This window comes from Trichoplax adhaerens, genomic scaffold (genome assembly GCF_000150275.1).
Source record: "Trichoplax adhaerens TRIADscaffold_4 genomic scaffold, whole genome shotgun sequence".
Classification (NCBI taxonomy): domain Eukaryota; kingdom Metazoa; phylum Placozoa; class Uniplacotomia; order Trichoplacea; family Trichoplacidae; genus Trichoplax; species Trichoplax adhaerens.
The window spans coordinates 6,728,307-6,750,773 of NW_002060946.1; the positions used below are offsets into that span (position 1 = coordinate 6,728,307).

The following is a 22,467-nucleotide window of genomic DNA, read 5'->3' on the forward strand; positions in this document are numbered from 1 at the left end:
AATTGATATAATCTTAGCAACTTTCTGTTTCCTAGAAAGCAGTAAAATAAAATAATCATTTACTTTATTAATCCGGCTACTCTCTTGGTAAGCGGAAATGATGGCAATGCTACTATCTTCACAAAATTAATGTAATTACAGAAAGAAAATCAAATTATGTTCATGCAACGAGAATTGCAGTTGTACCAGGAAGATGAACAAAAGAAGAGTCAAGATTGAAAATGTTGAGCAGACTGCTACTACTAGCAATACTTAAAAGTAATTAATTATTCACACTAACAGAGTTGAACTTCAATTTTATGCATCTCCTTAACCAACAATCATTACTACATCACTTGCAAAATGACTGCTTGCATGCATAGTGTAATTTGATATATTCCCATCAAGTGATGTTTTAGCTATGTTGCATTAGCTTAAACGTAGGCTAAACATGATTCGGTGCTATAGTAGATGAATGGCGTAGATTTAGCATTATTGTAAGTTACAGGGGGGCTACTGTGCATTATGGACGTAATATAACGCCAGATAAGTAGAAATTTTTGTTCGGTTACTCGCAATAATTGAATTCATTGATTACATCCACCACAGTAAAATTCTTTTTATTTTCTCTGCAATTATGGAAGTTTATCACAAATTTTTGACAATAAAGGAGTATTATTTCTTGATATTATATCTCGATCAACTAATACTCTATACATACAGTTGTTTCCAAATTAAAATGTATCACTAGTTGAACGAATTACAAGGATAATAATATAATTATGGTTGACCATCTATGCAAATTGTGAAGAATAAAAGCAACGAAATTTATCCATTGTCTAATTTTCATTGACTTTCCTAAATATATCAATACTTCCCATTTCTGAGCAGTATAAGGTGCTCTACAATGTTGCATAACGTTGCAACTATTTGTCAGATAACGCAATAGTTCTACCGAGACATGATCGTTCCTAGGGTAATACCAACCTAAGTCTAGTTTAGTTAACTTACCATCAAGATCAATTGTCAGGAGATAAAGAGCGCGATCTTGATGCAGACTGTATCGGAGATCGAGATGCCGATCTGCGTGGACTATAACGTGATCCTCCCTTTCTTGGACTGGGAGAACGCCTGGGAGAATAAGATCTTCGTGGGCTACGAGAACGAGAGTGTCTGCGTGGACTGCGTGAGCGAGAATTGCTATAACGCTGACGGGAGCGTGATCTGATTAACAAAATCGGTAAGATACTCGTTATTGCATGTCTACAATCATACTGAAGATAAACAGTGTACAATTTACCGGTGACGAGGAGACGCTGATCTTCTTCGTGGTGAGCGCGAGCGCGAGCGTGAGCGTGATCGTCGACGATCCTTAAATGATTAAACAACATATTTAGCAATGAATTCAATTTTACATCACACTATACTGAATACGCATGTTACCAGCCCAATCAAAAATGGTCATATCATAATCATAGCATAATTTATGCGATGTATACAACCAGTTTGAAGTATGGTACGATTAGATTGTCGGAAGTAATCCAGTATAACGATTGGTTTATACCAATACATGATACCGTGTAAACGTTTTATCTACAGAAAATGATGCCACTAGGACCAACTACAACGGCAAGCAAAGTGTTAACCAAAACAAGACAGATACAGCAGGTATGCAAGTCAGTAACTAGTCATGGTACGTGTTAAAGCTTATTAAGCGAGCCCACCAAAATAACCAAATTTCGTATCTAGTATTGGCCATCTATTTTAGTTTTACAAGATAACGAACGCATTAGCCACTCAACACCATACCAATCAACTAGCAACTAGAAGTGCTACTTAATGGAAGTGTGATATCAACTCGGAACCAAATGTCTCTTTGACTACATTGCTACGCTAATGAGCAATCCTGCGATGGCGAGATATGCAATAGGGGTCCCCAATACTGCTGAACGATAAGTAATACCACCACCAAGCATGCATTTTTTACGATATGATCGTGGAGGACATGTCGTTCATGGCCACCAACGTGGTTGTATGAGTTTGACTGTCAACTCTGTATTCTATACGATCACAAAAATACGTTAAGGTAATTTTTACATCTAGTAAAAACGGAAGTTGGAATTTTCTTACATAGTCTATTATAAAGCAGACCGTTTTAATAGCGCCAAAAATATAGCACGATATTGCAAAGGCAGCGTCTTAGTAATCTAAGTAGATGTACTGTGCAGTTCAAGAAATCGCTCACTGATGCATCATCTAGCCATGACACGATAATCAGTTCAAAAAAATTGGACTATGGCAGTTGCCCAACTTTCACAAATTGGCAAGATTTAAAAGAAGCTTGCTCAATCAACACTGCCATATCTTTGTTAAGCAATACATGTCATGACAATTTTATCACGCCAATAAATTCGTCACCACCAAATAACTGCAAACGTGAAAATCAGTCGATTAGTATCTTACATTATATACTCCAAAAGTCAGTTATATTTATATTTACAAACTGCTACACTAGGTACTGAAGTTTTACTAAAAAAAATAGGCTTATCCAGTTTGATCTTTCTCCCAATTGATTTTAAATGGATTTATCTTGGGTAAGAATCACCATATTGGCGGGTATTAATTGTCATTATTTTTGTACATCCAGTGTTAGTCAATTGGTTGCCATCTCAATGTGAAGGTATTTTTTTCTGGTCAATTACCAGCAATGTTTTCATGCACCAATTCAAGATCAGACATTCACCCAAATTTTGTTCAATGGCCATTCAATCAATTGTAGACTACTGCATCCAGTGGTTAATATCATCAGTCAGTCCATTTGGCCATCAAGGATGAAGTTATGGCGATGCGTTATTCAAGGAATTGATATAACATGATCGATATGTACTACTCTATTACAAGACTAGCTTTTGGCGACGATGTGCAATGTTAACCATGGCAACAATACCCAGGGCGATTGGTTTGGTCGCTATTTCAAGTTATCAATGTTGATGGAAAAGGAGAATTCTTTTCTGTAATCTTGTACAGGATTGTATGAGTATTGTATAACGGAGATACGACGACAACAACTTGAATAGCGAAGGAGAATAATCCTACCGTACAGATACTACTGTAGAATGGATAACAGAAATACGCACTGCATTTTGGAGTATAGTAATTGTTGGGGTCATCAACACTTTTTTTGAACATTGTGACTTCTATCGACTGTCTACAAACTAGCAAGAATGCCACTGGAGTAATGAACTACCAAAATGCTTCATCATTGCTCTAACAGTAGAAAATACTGCAAACTAAGTGTATCTCGCCAATCGAGTGACCCAAAATGAGGTTCAAAAGTATTCATCACAGTAACGCGCATAAAGTAGGCATTCATTGCCCAAATTAAAATGTCATGGTGATTGATTATATAGAACATGTCTACAAGAAGGATAATGAAAAGCATTGAAATGATGTATTTTTTGAGGGCACCATTACTATGGTTAAGTTAATGGTCCGTATCACCGTTCTACCTCTGTCAATCGAACTTTTCTGCCGCATAATTCGGTACCATCCAGGCGTTTTAAGGCATCTTTCATGTCGTCATACGTTGCGAAATCGACTACTCCTCGTCCTTCACCTAATTGTTTGTGAGCATCAGCAAAAGTTACGTCGCCAGCTTGACGCATGTAATCTTTAATATCGCGCCAGGTAGCTCGGCTTGATAAATTGTTGATGACTAAACGCCATTCAGTATTACGAGGACGGCCAAAACGAGGTCTAAAGAGCAAATAAGAAGGTGTTATCAAAGGATATGCTATCCATAGTCATTGAAGAAGGCAACTTATTGAGCTAGATTCTTCATTGCTAATTGTACAAGTAATTTGTATCCTTGATCAGTTGTAAGGCGATTAACACTAGCATTGTACGGGCCACTTTTCTTGCACTGTGCAAACTGTTTTCATCGCTTTCCTTTGATGAAATAGAAAGGCAAATTCAATACGAGCACTTGTGCTATGTCTTTTCACTATTTTGGACTGGTGAAAAATGCCTTTTTTTCATATTGACGTAGACTGTATTGGATTTTGCTTTAACCTAGCGCATTCCTGACTAATGATAAAGAGGTTTTGAAGGATTTGGATACTTTCTTACTGACTGTACTGTATTATAATCGATTGATTCCAACTAGGACTCTTTCTTGATCGAGACGGTTTTCCGACATGGATGTAGCACTTGGATACTGGATTTATCGTACTTTACATACAGAGGCAATGATGAAAATAACTATCGTCGTTCGGTGATGACTATCTGACTGGTAGGCAATCGTTGAATACGTGATAGTAGTGTAAAATACAATGATTATTACTAAAGTATGGATGGAAAAGGGGGGAAAATTGGATGGAATTTCTCCATAGAAATGCTTGGATGACCGAGCTTTGAACAACTCGAGCCTTTCCATGGTCGATGATTGAAAGTAGTAAGCAAGTGTTTGTGGCTAAACTCGTTTGAAATGGGTATGATTTGTAGTGGATTCTGTTGCTATCCTATTCTATCTATCCAGTTTGTTGAAGAATGTTGTAAGAGAGAGGGAGGGAGGAAAAAAAAACCCAAGACAAAGACTACAGGATGAAAGCGTTGCTACAACTATGGTAGTACCTTCCACCTCCATTGCCACCACTACTTCCACCGCCACCGCCGCCACCGGAGCGACGATTGCCGGAGCTACTTCCTCCACCTCCTCCACCTCCTCGGCGGTCATCATATCGAGTTCCTTTAGCAAATTCCACGATAACTCTTTCACCCATTAGATCACGATTATTGAGTTCATAAATAGCATCTTCAGCATCGCGAGGATCATCAAATTCGACGAAACCGAAACCATTTTTCAATGTTACTTCGCGTATTTTACCAAATCCTCGAAAGAAATGCTCAACATCGCGTTCACGAGCACGATAACTCAATCGACCAACATAGACACGAGTCATAATTGCTCCGTTTGGATTAATTTGCAGTCGATAAACCCAAAGGATGGCTTGGATAGCAGGATGATAGCCAAAATAAGTCGACTAGCAGCAAGAAAAAAGTTGGAAAATGGCAGACTAGCGTTGGCCAGTTGTGACGTCAACAACAAGCATTTGGCCGCTTAACTTGGGCTACCATGCTTTTCTATAGGTTGCTTGGTATTGTTTGGGTATGACTAGACGCGAAAAGCAAGAGCTGGCTGTTTCTGAACAACCCCTGCTCTCTACTCCCCCATACGCTACGTAGCGTTCATACAAAACAATACAGTGGACGACATGGATTGCTTCCATACTCAACAGTACAAGCCAATTTGTGCTGTCGAGGTCAAAGATCATGTGATCAACAATGACTCGACTGAACCGTACCGTGCCGTACCGTACCGGGACTGCCACAGGACAGTATTGTACAGTACAAATCGTTCAAGTACTGTACTACAGTCTGCAAGGATCTCTACTGTACAGTACTGTGTACTGTACTACGTAGACGATCCACGGTACCGTACCGTATCGGAACTAGCCTAAACGGAACCAATCGGTACCAATCGGTACGATAGGTGCAGCTATGCTTCAACAACTTTTCACCGGCTGGCGGGTTCAAAGAAAATTTGTGCCTACTTTAACTTTATTCATTAATTAATATGATAGTTTGAGCCAAGTATTCTTACTTTCCTTTTATGTTATAAACTTGCTAGTCTCTCCAGCAAGCAGGAAAAACATTGGATTATCCAACTACGGTGCAATTGTACTACAGTAACGATAGTTGCAGCTATGCTTCAACAACTTTTCAGAAACTGGCGCGTTCAAAGAAAACTTGTGCCTACTTTAACTTTACTTTATTCATTAATATGATAGTTTGAGCCAAGTATTCTTACTTTCCTTTTATGTTATAAACTTGCTAGTCTCTCCAGCAAGCAGGAAAAACATTGGATTATCCAACTACGGTGCAATTGTACTACAGTAACGATAGTTGCAGCTATGCTTCAACAACTTTTCATAAACTGGCGCGTTCAAAGAAAACTTGTGCCTACTTTAACTTTACTTTATTCATTAATATGATAGTTTGAGCCAAGTATTCTTACTTTCCTTTTATGTTATAAACTTGCTAGTCTCTCCAGCAAGCAGGAAAAACATTGACTTTGTCTTGGGAGTAGAGTCTTGACATGCACTACAGTGTAGTCGAGTAGCTTTACTGCACTGGATTATCCAACTGCGGTGCAATTCTACACATACTACTGTACTGTACAGTAACGATAGTTGCAGACTTGCAGCTATGCTTCAGCAACTTTTCATAAACTGGTACCGCGTTCAAAGAAAACTTATCACTCCTTCAACTTCATTAATCAATACGATAGTTTGAGCCAAGTATTCTTACTTCCCTTTTTTGTTATAAACTTACTAGTCTCTCCAGCAAGCAGTAAAAACATTGACTTTGTCTTGGGAGTAGAGTCTTGACATGCACTACAGTATAGTCGAGTAGCTTTAGTGCACTGGATTATCCAACTACGGTGCAATTCTACACATACTACAGTACTGTAACGATAGTTGCAGACTTGCAGCTATGCTTCAGCAACTTTTCATAAACTGGTGCCGCGTTCAAAGAAAACTTATCACTCCTTCAACTTCATTAATCAATACGATAGTTTGAGCCAAGTATTCTTACTTCCCTTTTTTGTTATAAACTTACTAGTCTCTCCAGCAAGCAGGAAAAACATCGACTTTGTCCTCGGAGTAGAGTCTTGACATGCACTACAGTACAGTATAGTCGACTGACTGAGTCGAGTAGCTTTAGTGCATTGGATTGTCCCAACTACGGTGCAATTGTGAACAGTAACGCCATGGGTGATCAATGAGCAATATCATGGTTCAGAGTTGCTGCTGGCCAGTACTGTATATGCAGTCAAAATGAAGCAAAATCCTGCATTGAATTCATTGACTTTGTCCATATTCTATTACCAATCAATCTATTCCATAGATTAATGAAGATCATGCAATCAGCACCTATGGAATGATCGCACAGTGACAGTAGATGCAGTCAAGATGAGCCAAAACCCCGTATGAAATTGATTTTGTCCATCTTCTAATACAATATACTCCATAGATTCAATATTTTAAGGTCATACAATGAGCACCAATGGAATAATCGCCCAATGCAGTCCAGTGCCTGCAAAGTATCACCAATGGACGGAGAACGGATAGCATAATTAGCAAGGACAGTAGATGCAATCAAGATGAGCCAAAATCCTGTATTGAATTGATTTTGTCCATATTCTAGTCCAATATACTCCATCTATTAAGGTCATACAATGAGCATCAATGGAATAATCGCACAGCGCAGTCCAATGCCTGCAAAATATCACCAATGGACGGAGAACGGATAGCATAATTAGCAGGGACAGTAGATGCAGTCAAGATGAGCCAAAACCCTGTATTGCATTGATTTTGTCCATATTCTAATACCATATACTCCATAGATAAAGCCCTAGCAATTAACATCAATGGAATAATCGCACAGTGCAGTCCAATGCCTGCAAAATATCACCAATGGACGGAGAACGGATAGCATAATTAGCAGGGACAGTAGTTGCAGTCAAGGTGAGCCAAAACCCCGTATGGAATTGATTTTGTCTATTTTCTAATACAATATACTCCATGGATTCAATATTTTAAGGTCATACAATGAGCACCAATGGAATAATCGCGCAATGCAGTCCAATGCCTGCAAAGTATCACCAATGGACTGAGAACGGATAGCATAATTAGCAGGGACAGTAGATACAGTCAAGATCAGCCAAAACCCTGTATTGCATTGATTTTGTCTATATTCTAGTACAATATACTCCATCTATTAAGGTCTGACAATGAGCATCAATGGAATAATCGCACAGCGCAGTCCAATGCCTGCAAAATATCACCAATGGACGGAGAACGGATAGCATAATTAGCAGGGACAGTAGTTGCAGTCAAGGTGAGCCAAAACCCCGTATGCAATTGATTTTGTCCATCTTCTAATACAATATACTCCATGGATTCAATATATTAAGGTTATACAATGAGCACCAATGGAATCATCGCGCAATGCAGTCCAATGCCTGCAAAGTATTATCAATGGACAGAGATTGGATAGCATAATTAGTAGGGACAGTAGTTGCCAAAACCCCGTATGCAATTGATTTTGTCCAGCCTCTAATACAATATACTCCATAGGTAAAGCCCTAACTATTAAGCACCCTTGGAATGATCGCACACTGCAGTCCATGGTAGAGCACAATTGAATAGATCATCAAGTGGATCCAAAGCTAAATGCTACAACGATCAAACGCGATGCGGAAAATAGCGGAGAGGATTGAAGATCAAAATTAGGCTTTATTGCAATCGGCTACAACAACAGGAGGGATTTCGATAGAAATCACACCATAGCTACAACATGCTTAATGTCATTACAACATATTACACGTCGTTTCTGTATTTCCATTCATCACGTCTATTCGTTGACACACGCTCAAGATGCTTTTTAGGCTGGTACATGTTGCATTGCTTTACAGCCATTTTAGGCGCTTGAATGTAATGTAAACCTACTGTATTGGCATTAAAATAATCGTACATCACCAGTTCTAAAGATGCACAATAATCAGCTTTAGATCAATGTACACTTCTACAATATTGCTACACTCTTATCCTTTGTATCGACAGAACAGATGAGAAATACATCATCGTTCAACGAAAAATTACGGATCGATAGAATTGCATTTCTTGAATACTATCTTTAATATCATCCAGGGCTCTAGAAAAGGCAATAAATACCCCAGCATTAGTTCAAGAAGAAATGACGCTTTTTTTCTCCTATTGCATCATAGAAGGGCAAGAATGCATTGTCAATGCATGCTGCAAAGATCAAGCTGAGATGCAACAAAAATATTATTCAAGGTTATAAATACTGCTTACCGATGATTGCATGGCTTGGCAGGTGCTTTGGCAAATTCTTTCGGATACCACCTCCTAATAGACGTACATACAAGTACCCAGTTTTTAGCCCAAAATACACAGATAGTTTGTCTGGATAATAGCATGCGCTACTGCGAGGCATTAACTAGCAACTGCATTGGATATCAATATATTTTATCGCGCAAGTTTGATCCAATTACCTGCACAGTTCTTTGATGGTCGAAACATCAACAATTCTGTAATGCAGGTGGTCGACAAATTGTGGCATATATTTCTCTAAAAATTTCTGATCCATATACACGGTATTCCCAGCTAAGGGACAGCGCTTTGGTAATGTATGTTGACGAACAAAATCTAACATGGTATTTTCCGCTTGTTGTAATGAGATCGTTGAAGATTTGACAGCATTGGTTAACCCAGACTAGGGAGAGGAAAAATGGCAATTTTTCATGGACAATTTTAAACATGCCATGAATAAAGTGACTATCAATATTGCCTTCAGAACAATTCTAGGCCACTATCAATGATGTGTACATGAAATACTCGAATAAAAGTGCCAACATCGATGATGCAAACTGGGCCAGTAGATCAGCAAATACAGTAGTTTAACATTACTTTCATCAAGGGTTTACTTTCACACGCTAGCAGCAGCAAGTAGTGTATTATTGGCTTACCTTTCCATGATGTTCAGTGCACCATTCATCCATATTATCCATAATACTATCAGGTTGATGGATAACCAATGTAGGAGCCTAACATAATGACGGAAAGTAAGCATCAACGAATGCAGAGTAGAGTACCTATAAATGCATTAGATACTGTATAAATAGGCACACAATATCTGTTCATAATCATGATTGGATCCCAAAATACTACAGTTTGGCCATAATCATTACCTCTGCAGCAATATTTAAGTTGCCATCGGTAATAATGCAGGCCATTTCTATGATATGGCATGAGTTGACGTCCAACCCTTAATTCATAAAAATAATGATGCAAATGCGTATAAATGTGGATGATAATATCATGATCACATTGAAAGGATATTTCAGCTGTTATGCATGATTGCATGATTAGTATTGATTTCGTGGTTGATTGAAGAAGAGACCTAAAGCAATTTTACAGTCGATGTATACTCGTATACCTGTATGCACATTGTTTTATTACTAATCATCCATCCATGACTAACAATATACGACTAGAGTTTGATTCACTTAATAAAAAAATGGTTTGATAGTGGATTGAAGAAGAGACCTAATGCAATTTTACAATCAATGTATGCTCATATAGCTGTATACACATTGCTTCATGATTAATTATCCATCCATGACTAACAATATACGACTAGAGTTTGATTAACTTCATAAAAATAATAGTGGTGCAAATACGTATATAGATAGACGTAGAGGATATGACGATCACATTGAAAGGATATTTCAACTGTTATGTATGATTGCCTTATTAGTATTGGTTGAATAGTTGATTGAAGAAGAGACCTAGAGCAATTTTATAGTCGATGTATACTCATATAGCTGTATGCACATTGCTTCATGATTAATTATCCATCCATGACTAACAATATACGACTAGAGTTTGATTAACTTCATAAAAATAATAGTGGTGCAAATGCGTATATAGATAGACGTAGAGGATATGACGATCGCCTTATTAGTATTGGTTGAATAGTTGATTGAAGAAGAGACCTAGAGCAATTTTATAGTCGATGTATACTCATATAGCTGTATGCACATTGCTTCATGATTAATTATCCATCCATGACTAACAATATACGACTAGAGCAGTGACAATATTGATGGTAAATTTTCAATTATCAATGGCTAACATCATTGGATCAGATCTACGTTGACAAGCACCGTCCTACTATCCTACCTGTCATCTATGGACATAAAAGGGGGAAAGAAATGGTAGTCAGAGACAAAATCTGCAACATCCTAAACTATTACCAATCAATCCAGTCGTCCATGCAGTAATTGCTTTTTTTACATAGCGTAAATGTACCTCGATCGTGGTAAAGCCTTACCTCTAAATCGACCCAAATTAAACGATCGGTCGTTTTTGCTAAAGCATTAGCGGTCTTGGCAGACATTTGTCTATAGTGTAAGAACGTTCCTTTCTGCAATACACTAAGGAAAGAGCGTGATAATGAACGGATCATTTAGCTGGATATGATGATGGAAAATCAATCTCAGCAGCAAACCAATGCCAGTAGAACTGTTAACTTTCCACTATAGCACTGCAATGCTGATGGTAGAATCCTTGGCGACTATCTCCATCAGCAATGTCCAGCAAAATTTGACCTTTCCTGTTCAACATGCAAACCCTATACTATACCGTCTACGCTGTGGACTATTCAATACACACGATAGAGTAGAGTATGCAACATCTAACATGGGAAATATCATAGATTTAATGCACTTTGTATAGGATAGTTGATCCATTTTCTTCCTACCCAATTTCCTTTAATTTATTCCATAAATGAGTACTATGGACTATCCACTCAGTAACCAGTACTCCTGGAGACATTAAACTAAGAGGAAATCGCAGCACTAGACTACTTGCACCAACTTTGCATACTACCACTGCATTGCAGCCATCGACCATCGAAGGGAGAAAGTGAATGTTGGCTACCAATAATGTCTAAATCGACGTTATGAAAGCAAGAAATTGTGGTAGTTAAAGAGAGTATGGGAAGCTATTGAATGTATATCTTGATTGGAATTGATTCTTGCATGCTTTGAACTGGAAATTAGCGACGCAATCATGTTTCAAGTGACACCACTCCAAAATAATTTTCCTTATATCAAGGGGCACAAGGTAGATGGCGAAGGGATGAATTTCTTCTCCAATTCATTCTAATCATCGATCTTGTCTAGGCCTTGATTGTTCAATGCAATGCTGTAATTTCTTGTCTCTATCTATCTCTTCTGTTATTGGTAATCATTCCGATATTAGGACTTTTATCAGATGTTTGCAGACGGCGACGATGATATCGTGATAACTTCTTTCACAATGTGGTCTACTCCTGGCCATTTTTATACCTTAATCAACGGTAATGTACTACTTTAGTGCTACATGTATTCTCCATGAAAAATAGGATAAATGTCGGTGGGGGAGAAAAAGAATTGCAAGCAGTACATTTCTCTATCTACAATACATACTTGATTGTCAATCACGATCGGTAATAGCTCATAAATAGCGCCCCTTGTTGATATTTTGATTCAAAATGAACACCCATGGCAATCCATCTTTTTGAATTGATGGTCATCCTTTGATTGACATCGATTTCAATGGATGACCACACTCGTTATTCATTTCTTGAATGTATGCTGGTATTTTTCATCTTAGGAGATTCTTTTTATGCATTCGATATTATTGGTAAAAATGGATGTAAGGAATTGCAACGACTCCATTCTCTTCCAGCGGATAGTGAAACTGCTAAGGTTAGCTGGTATAAATCTTGATGTAGTATGATCCTTGGGCATAATTGTATCTTCACTTGCTCCATTTTTCAATATTTTACCAATGGAAAATATGATGAACTGTTTTGAAAGCTGATGGTATCCATGTCTGTTCTCCATAATTGTAGATTCTACATTCCGCCAAGTTGGTTATTCCCTGTAAAAAATCACCAGTAGTTGGTGTATGCTATCATAATGAAGATCCACAACAAATTTATATTGTAAGTTTGGTAAATAGATCAGCATGGATCCATGTTACAAAAATACAGTATCAAGTTAGAAGTTTCTTCTATGCTCGAAATCGAGCCAAATTACATTGTTCATGAGTCGACATTTTTGGGATAATTCCAGATTTGTGAATTATTCAGACAGTATCTGTTACAAACTCTGGCTTCTCCAATATGACCTATAGTAGTAGTCTATTTCACCATTTTTATTTCAAAAAATGCTATAATTAGGTTCACCAAAATGGAGATACCGAATTATGGAAGTACACACTTGTGGGTCGCAACTATTGCTGGAAAAGTACAGGTATGCGAATGGAGATATTCGCCTCGGCGTTGTGTCATTATATATATATATGATGTATACGTATACCGTAAATCCATCTTAATGCAGTTTACTAGTGGCGGTTTCAACAACTACATGTACTTTCGCGATTACAAGATGTATACTGTAGTGACTTTCCATGATATTATGCAGGATGCAATTGCTTTCCTGTGTTATTGGAAATAATATCCTAACGAATGTATTAGCATCGAAATATCCAATCCATTATTCTTATTCTTAACTTGGCTGAAAGTCTCAGTAGAGTAAATTTATTATATACGTCGTATATTATAATTTTTATTTACCATGTAGGGACGTACACGCTATGCACCAGTACTAGAACTTCCGTCTCTTCCGTTATGATACACAGTCAATTAGACACAATTATTTGGTGCGAAAGAAGACGATCTGGTACAATTTTCAATAACTTTGAATACAAAATATTACTTAATGGTTGCTAACTGATCGCAATGATGACATTGATACAAGGTCAAATAGGTGACGAGGATTGCTGTATTTGTACCAGAAAGCTGGATCGATGTAAGTTTTAGTAATATCATGATTTATATCGTACTTGTATTAAACTTTCAACCCAATTCTTAACATACAAATCGCTCATGTTCCTTTATTGCTTGTTGTTACATCATTTTCGGTCCAAAAATACATCGTGGGTGTGCTTATATGATACAACTTTTAATTTGGATTTATATGTAATCGAATGCTTGTACTGATTTCCGCCAATCATTAGCTAATGATGCAGTTAAATTTGGTACTGCAAGTGTTATCCTTCATCACTGTCCCGATATTGGCATTTACCCACATAAAGATGGCATATATATAGTTGCCAAGTAAGGGAAACTATTGGCGTCAATTTATTGAGTACACATGAAAAAAAAGTAGCCGTGATTGATATTAATACCTAAATTATTATTTTCTCAACTTGCGTAATGTATTTGAGATCAAACATAACTTCAAGTTTCAATTTATCCTATGTAGGCAACCATGCGATTTAATTCTTTTCAGTAATGTAGATGCAACCAATACATTTTTGGTATGAAATTGTAATACTGTTGAGTGGTTTTGAAATGTCTTTTATCTTAATATTTTGTACGAGTGGTACTAATAACGCAATCAACTAATCATTAACTGGTAGTTACACTTATGGAATAAAGATACCTTTGATACATCGCATATTAAAGAATCGGACTATCGCGCAATTATTGATCATTATTCGTACGCCTGGATCAATGTTAGTATTAGAGTCCTGATAGGATTAGTAACTTTATGGCTATGCATTAATTAAATATTGAATTGCTTTTATATTCTTTCTTTAACGAAGTATAATTTCGCTTTCATGTCAGGACTCGACAGTTAGTAAAATTTTAGACGTGATGGTCGACCTTGATACACAGAGAATATATATTATTGATAGCGCATGTGGGGTATCCTTACTTACTTACGAGCAAGGTTTGCTCGGCTTTATAAATGCTATTATTCAATTCAACATTAGGTAAATTTTATGTTTAATATATTGCTATTGCCATGTGCAATTTCTTGCAGGTGACCTGGAAATTAGTTATTTATATAGCATCAATTTATCAGACGCTGATGTTAAGAAAGTAGTGAACGGAAAACATCGATTACAAGGCTTCATCTTAAATCTTTTTCTTGGTATTATATCACATAATGGCCAAATTAGGTTTGTGATATTAACTACTGTATATAAAGTTTCGGCAAGACTTATGGTGTAGACTAACAGATAGATTTTATATATCTGCATGGCAACTTATTATTTAGGATGTACGAAATTAACTCTGGAATACTGACATGGACATCAGATAGCTTTCCTTCCCCTCATGATACCATTTTTCAACTTTGGAAATATAATTCTCCTATATCCCATGTTGGTGTATATTTACTTGGCCTTGGAATTTTCATACTAGAGGTGACTTGCCCTATTCTGTCATATTGTACAGTATACTGTATTGTAGAATTTGCATTGTCAAGTGGAAAAGTCAACTACTGTTCGCATACTGATATACTTCAATATTGACCTAGAATGTCGACATTGCAAAGCAAGCACAGCAACTTGAAAGAGTGGTATCTGAAGGCGAAAATTTAGAGGTTCAAAATTATTTTCGCTTGAATCGTTATTTTTAAAAATAACACTTTGAAATTTAAGTTAATTTTATCCTCCGTTGACTTAACTAGTAAAACATCTTCATAAAGCAATGTTATGTCTTTATTTCTCCTATCACGCAGAATTTTCAATTAAATTTGGCCATCAAACACAGCATGTTATGGTCTCGTTATCAGCTTGCATATCGACAAGTAATCAACTTTATAAGCAAGGTATAGATTGTGTATATCAACCATTAAGATATCAGTTCTAATTTATGGCTCATTAAAGCAAGGCTGTTGTATTATTCATGCACGTAAATTGCATTTTATTGAATTGTTTTTGGCGATTTATTTTTCGTAGGCTACAAATGCAGCGAAAAGTTTTTCCTTAGCATTAGAGACTAAGATATCTAAAGAGGTAGAAAACTTTTATAATCTGTTTTAGTTACGCGTTATTCTTGTAATCAATGTATAGGTACAAAATTATTGCTATTGATTTATTCAATATTTTTACTTAGACCATACAAGAATGTTTACGATCTTCTCCTTACAGTCCAACGTTGATATTGGCTAGTCTTTTACAAGTACAAATCTCTAAATTTAAAAAACTAATTGGAAAAAAATCATTATTACAATACTTACTAATCCACTTCTTATATTTTATCAGTATCCTCCAACTGTTTATGACTTCACCTATAACTATATAGAAAATTACGTAGAATACTATCAGTCTGTCTTAGGTATTATTGATGTTACAAGTAAGAGTTGATATAGATTTACCTTATAACATTATTGAATTAATTTCTTATGCAGCCACAACTGCTGAACCTGTTAAGAAGCAACGAAATTTCTTGCTAGATATGGGTGAGCTTATACCATCATATTTATTTAGCTTTCTTATAGCTTTTAATCTAGAACAGTAATTTGATGGTGTAATTGATTCTTGTATGAAATGCAGTGCCAGTATTCGAAAATTATTTAAACATTGTTCGAGAACATCGGAAAATAATTAGTGGAGTAGAAGATGCGATACCTAAGGTACGAAGTGTGTTATCAATTTCTGTTGTCTAAATGTAATTCACGATTGAAATCATGCATTGACAGGAAGATGTTGAGATTGACCTCCCAAATATCGTTAAAGATATGTTGATTGAAATTTATACAGGGCCATCTACCTCTAATGAAGGTAGTTCACCGCAATAGATGAAATTTTCCTCCGCTTGACTCTACGTTTCTTAATATTATTGTTTCTACCCTAGTTGCTTTATATCAGGATATAGATGCAGTCTGTACATCTTCTGTAACAAGCTTTATTCAAGGATATCTTTTATATCTAGGAATGAAGATTGGCAACGGTATTTTTCATAAATAGTAAAATATACTAGCGAAATCGTTATAATCTAATTTGTCTAAGATAGAAGTCGTCAAATCCTCTTTTACAATTGCAGATGGTTCAAGTATAAAAATTATCGAGGAAAATGAAAACTGGAAATCATTGCTAGATTGTGACGTTATTCATGAAGAAGCCGAGGTAGTTGCATTTTATGGTATAAATTTGATGTTACCCATTACACTCTGTGGGTAATATTTAAATTATCCTTGTTTTATTTCAATTTTTAGCTGGAATTGTACAAAAAGTCTTCAATATTTCGAACGTTCTGTAGGGTATTATATCGCGAGTCAGCAACTGCATTGGTAATACAAATTGCATAACTAGTTATTCTCTAAAAAATTCTTAACTGATAATATACTGTTTGTTAGGTCCCTTTGCTAAAAATTTTGCATGAAAAGTTCAAGTCTATGGAAGATACATTTTCTTATAGTCAGCGTAAAGTTCGTGTCATAAAATGTTGTGTTTAAATGAGCAATGGTAACTTTTACCGACAGTTTCACTAACGTACAATAACCTAAACATACAGAATATATTTAGTGAGATACGTGCAGTCTTGCCGTCACTACACCCTTGTCGTATCGAGGAAACAACCTCTGAGATGATTTCAGCATATACAGAATTAACACTTTTAAGGTAAGTTGCTACAATTGTATGATTTTGGCATACGTTACGATACCATGCCTTATTAAAATAATGTCAATCTTTCATTCCTAATTTTACTGCGTTAACTGTGTGTGATAGTGAGGATGATTTCTGTGAAAATATGGCTCTTAGAACATTTATATTTTATTCGAAGTGGGAAGATGCTATCGCCTTTACGAGCTCTTATAATAATAATGTAAGATTGGATAGATGATGATAAAGTAGAAAATTTCCTTTTTATGTTATTTTTTATTATGGAAACACAATGATTGTCTATTGCAACACTCCATGTGATAATTTGATTGATTAAGAGTCAATTATATCGGTGTAAGCATAATGCTGGATACTGATACCACTCTTCTTGTTTACTGTTGATAATTTGAAAGATGTTCTAATTGCATATAATGTAATCTTATCTTTGTAATGTAGACGTTAATACAAAAGGAATTGTTCCATATACTGATAACCGAAATGTTAAAAGTAAGCTAATTATTACAGTATACGCGTTTGTAGATGCGCTTATAGCTAAGCTCTACATTAATATTATCACCAATACATCATGTGCAAGTTAGACCAGCACGAAAGAAGCTACTAGTATTTCTATTTTAATGAATTGTAGGCTGGCATCCTTAATGTTTATAGCAAATTATTGTGGAATGCGATTCCACAAGATATGAGGTTTGCTGTAGATAGTATGCTTGAAAACGTTATTCTGCAAAAAAAGGTTGAATACTAATCAGTGCTCTTGTTTGTAGCCTAATTGCATTACTTACGTTGCTAAATGATCATCTTTGTCCAAGAAGCTTAACCGTAAATCAAGGTATGTATAGTTGAAATGAATTTAAATTATCGTGTGGATTTTACCTTAGCTGATACGCTGACTGGGCTATATAATGATAATGATTGCAATTTGTAGGCAATGTGTATTACGTACAGAATAACAAGGATGTATCTGTAAGTAACAAGAACTTTGGATTTTCTCATTATTCTTAGCTCACTACTGTACAAAGTTTGAAGGATGAGTACTTATTGAAAGATAGCTACAGGAAGGATTCTAGAGTTGAACAAAGATTTTATTCATTTTTGTAAATGTACCGCTGTTGATGATTATTACTAGATCGGAGCGGTTAAGGATCAGTTTAAGAAGATGCTTTCTGCGGATTTAGAGCGGAAATGAGACCCGCTAAAATTAAATTGTGAATAAGGACACGATACCGTTGTATCCCCAAGTTTGCTACTTTATAAGATGTTACGATTATTAATATACTGTATGTATGTACGAACGTACCTGGTAGACATGGAGACAGATGTTTATTTTTTTATATTGATTTTTTATCTTTGATTTCATTATTAAAAGCTTTTAAGTGCAATTTAAGCATGTGCCTACAGTTCTTGAGAGCTTATTACAATTCAGTATGTGCTTATAGTTGACAGTTTAATAGATGGTATGATATGAATGATTGGTATATCTTCTGTAAGTGAAACAAGGATGACAAATTCATAACGGTTTGTCAAGGAATTTTGATGATGAATTACTAGTAAAGGATATCATTGGATAATGATACTGAATGGCACTCGTAGAAAGAACTGGTTATTATGTTGTTGTATACTTGTACATTTATAAAGTATGGTAGTGCATGCTTTTTAGAATGCTAAGCTCCATTACCCTTTGTAGTAGGTGCATGCAGAAAATAAGCGCCATTTTTTAGTAATTTATGGTAGTAACAATGATCTGTATAAATGGATTCTGTTGTCTGCATTGATATCAGTTAATACAAGTTATAGGGCTAGTTTCTATGGCTTCATCGATGAATGGACGCTAAGCTATGATGTAAAGTATTCTGAACGATTTGCTAGTCCAGCAAGAAAGATGTTGAAAATTATTTGAGTGATACAATCGTAGTAACTCTGTACACCTCTTTTGGATTGTATTTAGGAAAGCAATTTTACTTTCTGTTGGGGTATCACTCTATTAAACTAGTAGACACAGTAGCGTATTCTGTTTAATAAATTGTCAATCTTTAGATATTCCATTTACGAGTGAGTGGCGCTCCACAGCGGTCAGCTCCTCATCTCACAGCACAAAGTGCATACGAATGCAGTAGTTGCCTATTCTTCGGAGTCGGAAGAATAGGCAGTTGCTCCTAAAATATCCAAAACTACTGCAGTACTGTAAAAGAGAGAGAGAGAGAGTGGCGCTCTACAGCGATCAGCTCCTCATCTCAGTGCACAAAGTGGACACATACAAATGTAGAGCTCCCTATTCTTCGGAGTCGGAAGAATAGGCAGTTGCTCCTAAAATATCCAAAACTACTGCAGTACTGTAAAAGAGAGAGAGAGAGGAAATGCACATGAATGCAGAGTAGAGGAAGACCATGCTAAAACGTCCAAACTACGGCGGCAGTCGTGCAAGAGAGAGAGAGAGAGACGCTGCATAGCGCTCAATCCGTAGTGTACTTGCTCATCTCATTACACATGAGTGTAGAGTAGAGGAAGACCATGGCTAAAATGTCCAAACTACGGCGGCAGTAGTGCAAGAGAGAGAGAGAGACGCTGCTCATCTCAGTTCATCAAGTGGACATGAATCGAGAGTAGACCGTCCTAAATTCTGACAACTACTTAGCGCATTTGGTTACCTCATCGCTGGTGATACTTCAATTATGACACTAAATATCCAATAGCAAGAAAATCGTCATGGCTTCATGGACTCAATATATTGTAGTGCTCTAGTTAAAAGTATCAGCAGCGATGGCTTCGCCAAATAGTAGATGGAGTGGGGAATACTTTAGGAAGGTCGAATGGACAGGCTTTTAATACGACGATCGTATTGGAAGGATAATTTTGAATTTCCAATGGTCGTCTTTTCAATTTTATTGACATTGCTAAAGGGACTATTGCAATCATTGGCAATGGTGAAAATTTGCCCTTGCATTTAACGCTCATCAATACTGCTATACAGTATGCTTTTAGCGGAAGCCAACTCGCAATCAACAAGGATTTTAAACAGACTACTTTGATTTGTCCAACTTTATCCAGCGTGATTGGCCTAGCGTCGCAATAGGCAATATTGATCGCTAGCCATTTTGATACCATTTTACATCTGCATACAGTACTGTTCAATCAGCAACGCTACCTTCTAACAAGAAGCCTAAAATTGGTAGATTACTCTATTCCATCCCTACTCTCCATCATTGCGTGCTATTTTATGTTTTACACCAATATTCAGTGACCGGTTAACCGCTCAACACTGTTTTTATACTGTTCAATCAATATTGATGCCTTTTGAAACAACAACCCTGTCACTATTGGATAGGATTTTATGCCCATGTCGCCAAAGGTGAACCAATAATAAATCATTGAAAATATCCATCGCATCCATTTTTTCATCTTCCAAACCACCAGAGTGAAGTCCATGCGCTTATTTTATTGCCAATCCAATAGGACTTGTCATTTTTTTCACACTCTCTTCCACCAACATGGTGTACAATATTGCACTGGAATTTTATTTTTCTACGCTTTCCTATTTCTTCTTGACTGTCAGCTACGTCTCTCTTGACTCAATACAGCACAGTATTTTTCTTCTAGGATAGGATAACCACCAGCCTTCGTTGTACTTTTACCTATCGCTGTAAATCACACAGTGGTTACCAATAGTAATATGGATAGTGTTTTAATCAATCACCCATGATTTTACATACTGTAGTTGTTGTCCATTTTCATCCATTGGATCTTCCATGTTGACAAGATGGACTGTTTATTTGTACACCATTTTTTCAGTTTATTTATAGAAAAGTGGCAGTTGGAAACGAATACCAAAAACCAAGGTCTGTCTCCTGTATGCATTTTTCTATCCAAATAGATTGTGGTATGCCGATCGAGGTTGTCAAGTATGGAGTCCAAAGTAAATATTGGCACATCGATGCTTGCTGGAAGAGTATTTACGGTATTGATGTGTATCTTTCCATTGGATTTGTAGCCAACTTCTTGAACGAACCGTAAACTACTGTTAATGAATTTTTATAGTTAGTTTACCAACACCAACCGATGCATTCTAGCATAATGATGTATTGATAGACGGACGATTGATTGCATCAACTACAGCTGTATACTGTATGGCCATTTTCTACTGTTATTCTATTTTGGGCAGGTGGTTTTCTAAATTCCCCTTGGCGCTGTAGAGGAGAAACTAGAGCTACAGTAGAATCAACACATTTTCTGTAGTCCTTTCTAGACGGCTACGCGGAAAGTGTGTTCATGCTGCGCCTATACATGGGCCTTGTTGAGGAAGGTCATCAACGCCATTCTCGTCAAAACAATCCTGTTTATTCCACATTGGATACCATTCCAAATCATAGACACTGGGCTGGAAAAGGTGCCCGTAGTCTAATGATCAGAGTTTAGACCGTAGGCCATCATCGTTTGCAACAGTACTATCCCGTGAGCAAACGATGGAATGTCTTCAAAAATGACAGACATTGAAGAATTTTTTGAAGCCTAGACAACTGTTCTACTAGTTCGAGCCTATGATAGCAAGTAGCACAGCAGTATACATCTATTACGGTTACTGGTAAACATAATAACTCGGAAATTGCAAAATCAAGGATGGCTAAGGTGCTCTGTCAGCCAAATAACTCATGTCTGCTTTTTACAAAATGGCCGACCGCTTTTGTCATTGCTCGACGAAGGATGTCTTATTTCCAAGCATAGAGTGCACCCCTAAACTGCTATATCGGCCAGCTAATTTACAGTATCGAGTCATGACCATAGTATGCCATTAGAATTGTTAATAATATTATTTTGAATCACAAGCAAAAGAAAATTCTATCCGTGCTGCGGATGCCGTAGTAATCACCAATGACAGCTTTCGCCTTGATAGAATCCATTTCTTGCCGATCGCAGTTCAATACAGATCAAAATTACCCTTGACAATCACTTTCATCGATGGCTTTAACCTCTTTAGATACAGTAGAGTACTGTAGTAGACAGATTCGAATTTTTGCTTTACTTTCGAAATTAGGTACAACACATCGATTAAGGTGATTATAGACTCCAGATCGCAAATACTGTAGACTAACGGAGCGAGAACCAATAAACCATTTCCGTTGCTCTTGGCTGAATTTCACGCATTAATCATCTTTGTAAGGAAATTCAAATTTATTTTTTCCGATCTGATTTATTGCTCTTGTAACTGAATTCAATTTATGAATCGTCATGAGGAAATTTAAATTCATTTTTTCGATCTCAACGTTTGGACCTGATTCATTGCTCTCCTAACTGAATTGAATTTATATTAATAAATTGAATATATAAGGTCATAACGAAATTCAAATTCATTTTTCCAATCTCAACGTTTCGACCTGATTCA

General features: G+C 36.6%; 3 protein-coding genes across 3 annotated transcripts; 1 reads left to right on the forward strand and 2 right to left on the reverse strand.

Moving 5' to 3' along the window:
• Positions 1-998: 998 nt before the first annotated feature.
• Positions 999-4,940, reverse strand: TRIADDRAFT_23659 (uncharacterized protein; the record flags this gene model as incomplete). Its single annotated transcript, XM_002112145.1, has 4 exons — positions 999-1,203; positions 1,280-1,350; positions 3,489-3,772; positions 4,700-4,940. 4 exons carry the CDS (start codon positions 4,938-4,940, stop codon positions 999-1,001), a joined length of 801 nt encoding a protein of 266 aa, XP_002112181.1.
• Positions 4,941-8,690: 3,750 nt separating this feature from the next.
• Positions 8,691-9,892, reverse strand: TRIADDRAFT_23482 (uncharacterized protein; the record flags this gene model as incomplete). Its single annotated transcript, XM_002112146.1, has 5 exons — positions 8,691-8,757; positions 8,919-8,972; positions 9,119-9,339; positions 9,593-9,670; positions 9,815-9,892. Coding segments are annotated over 5 exons (498 nt in total), but the record flags the coding sequence as incomplete, so codon positions are not given.
• A 1,807-nt stretch (positions 9,893-11,699) lies between these two features.
• TRIADDRAFT_55965 (uncharacterized protein) lies at positions 11,700-18,279 on the forward strand (the record flags this gene model as incomplete). The annotated part of the gene is made up of 30 exons (XM_002111648.1): positions 11,700-11,753; positions 11,892-11,988; positions 12,285-12,379; positions 12,526-12,618; positions 12,856-12,928; positions 13,259-13,357; positions 13,436-13,486; positions 13,695-13,794; positions 13,943-13,997; positions 14,100-14,195; positions 14,308-14,413; positions 14,507-14,645; positions 14,744-14,891; positions 15,005-15,070; positions 15,209-15,298; positions 15,429-15,485; positions 15,735-15,825; positions 15,881-15,931; positions 16,026-16,105; positions 16,172-16,253; positions 16,516-16,598; positions 16,688-16,732; positions 16,829-16,900; positions 16,987-17,093; positions 17,202-17,298; positions 17,532-17,582; positions 17,722-17,780; positions 17,858-17,922; positions 18,019-18,056; positions 18,220-18,279. The coding sequence occupies 30 exons, from the start codon at positions 11,700-11,702 to the stop codon at positions 18,277-18,279; spliced, it is 2,400 nt and encodes a 799-aa protein (XP_002111684.1).
• Between the last annotated feature and the right edge of the window lie 4,188 nt (positions 18,280-22,467).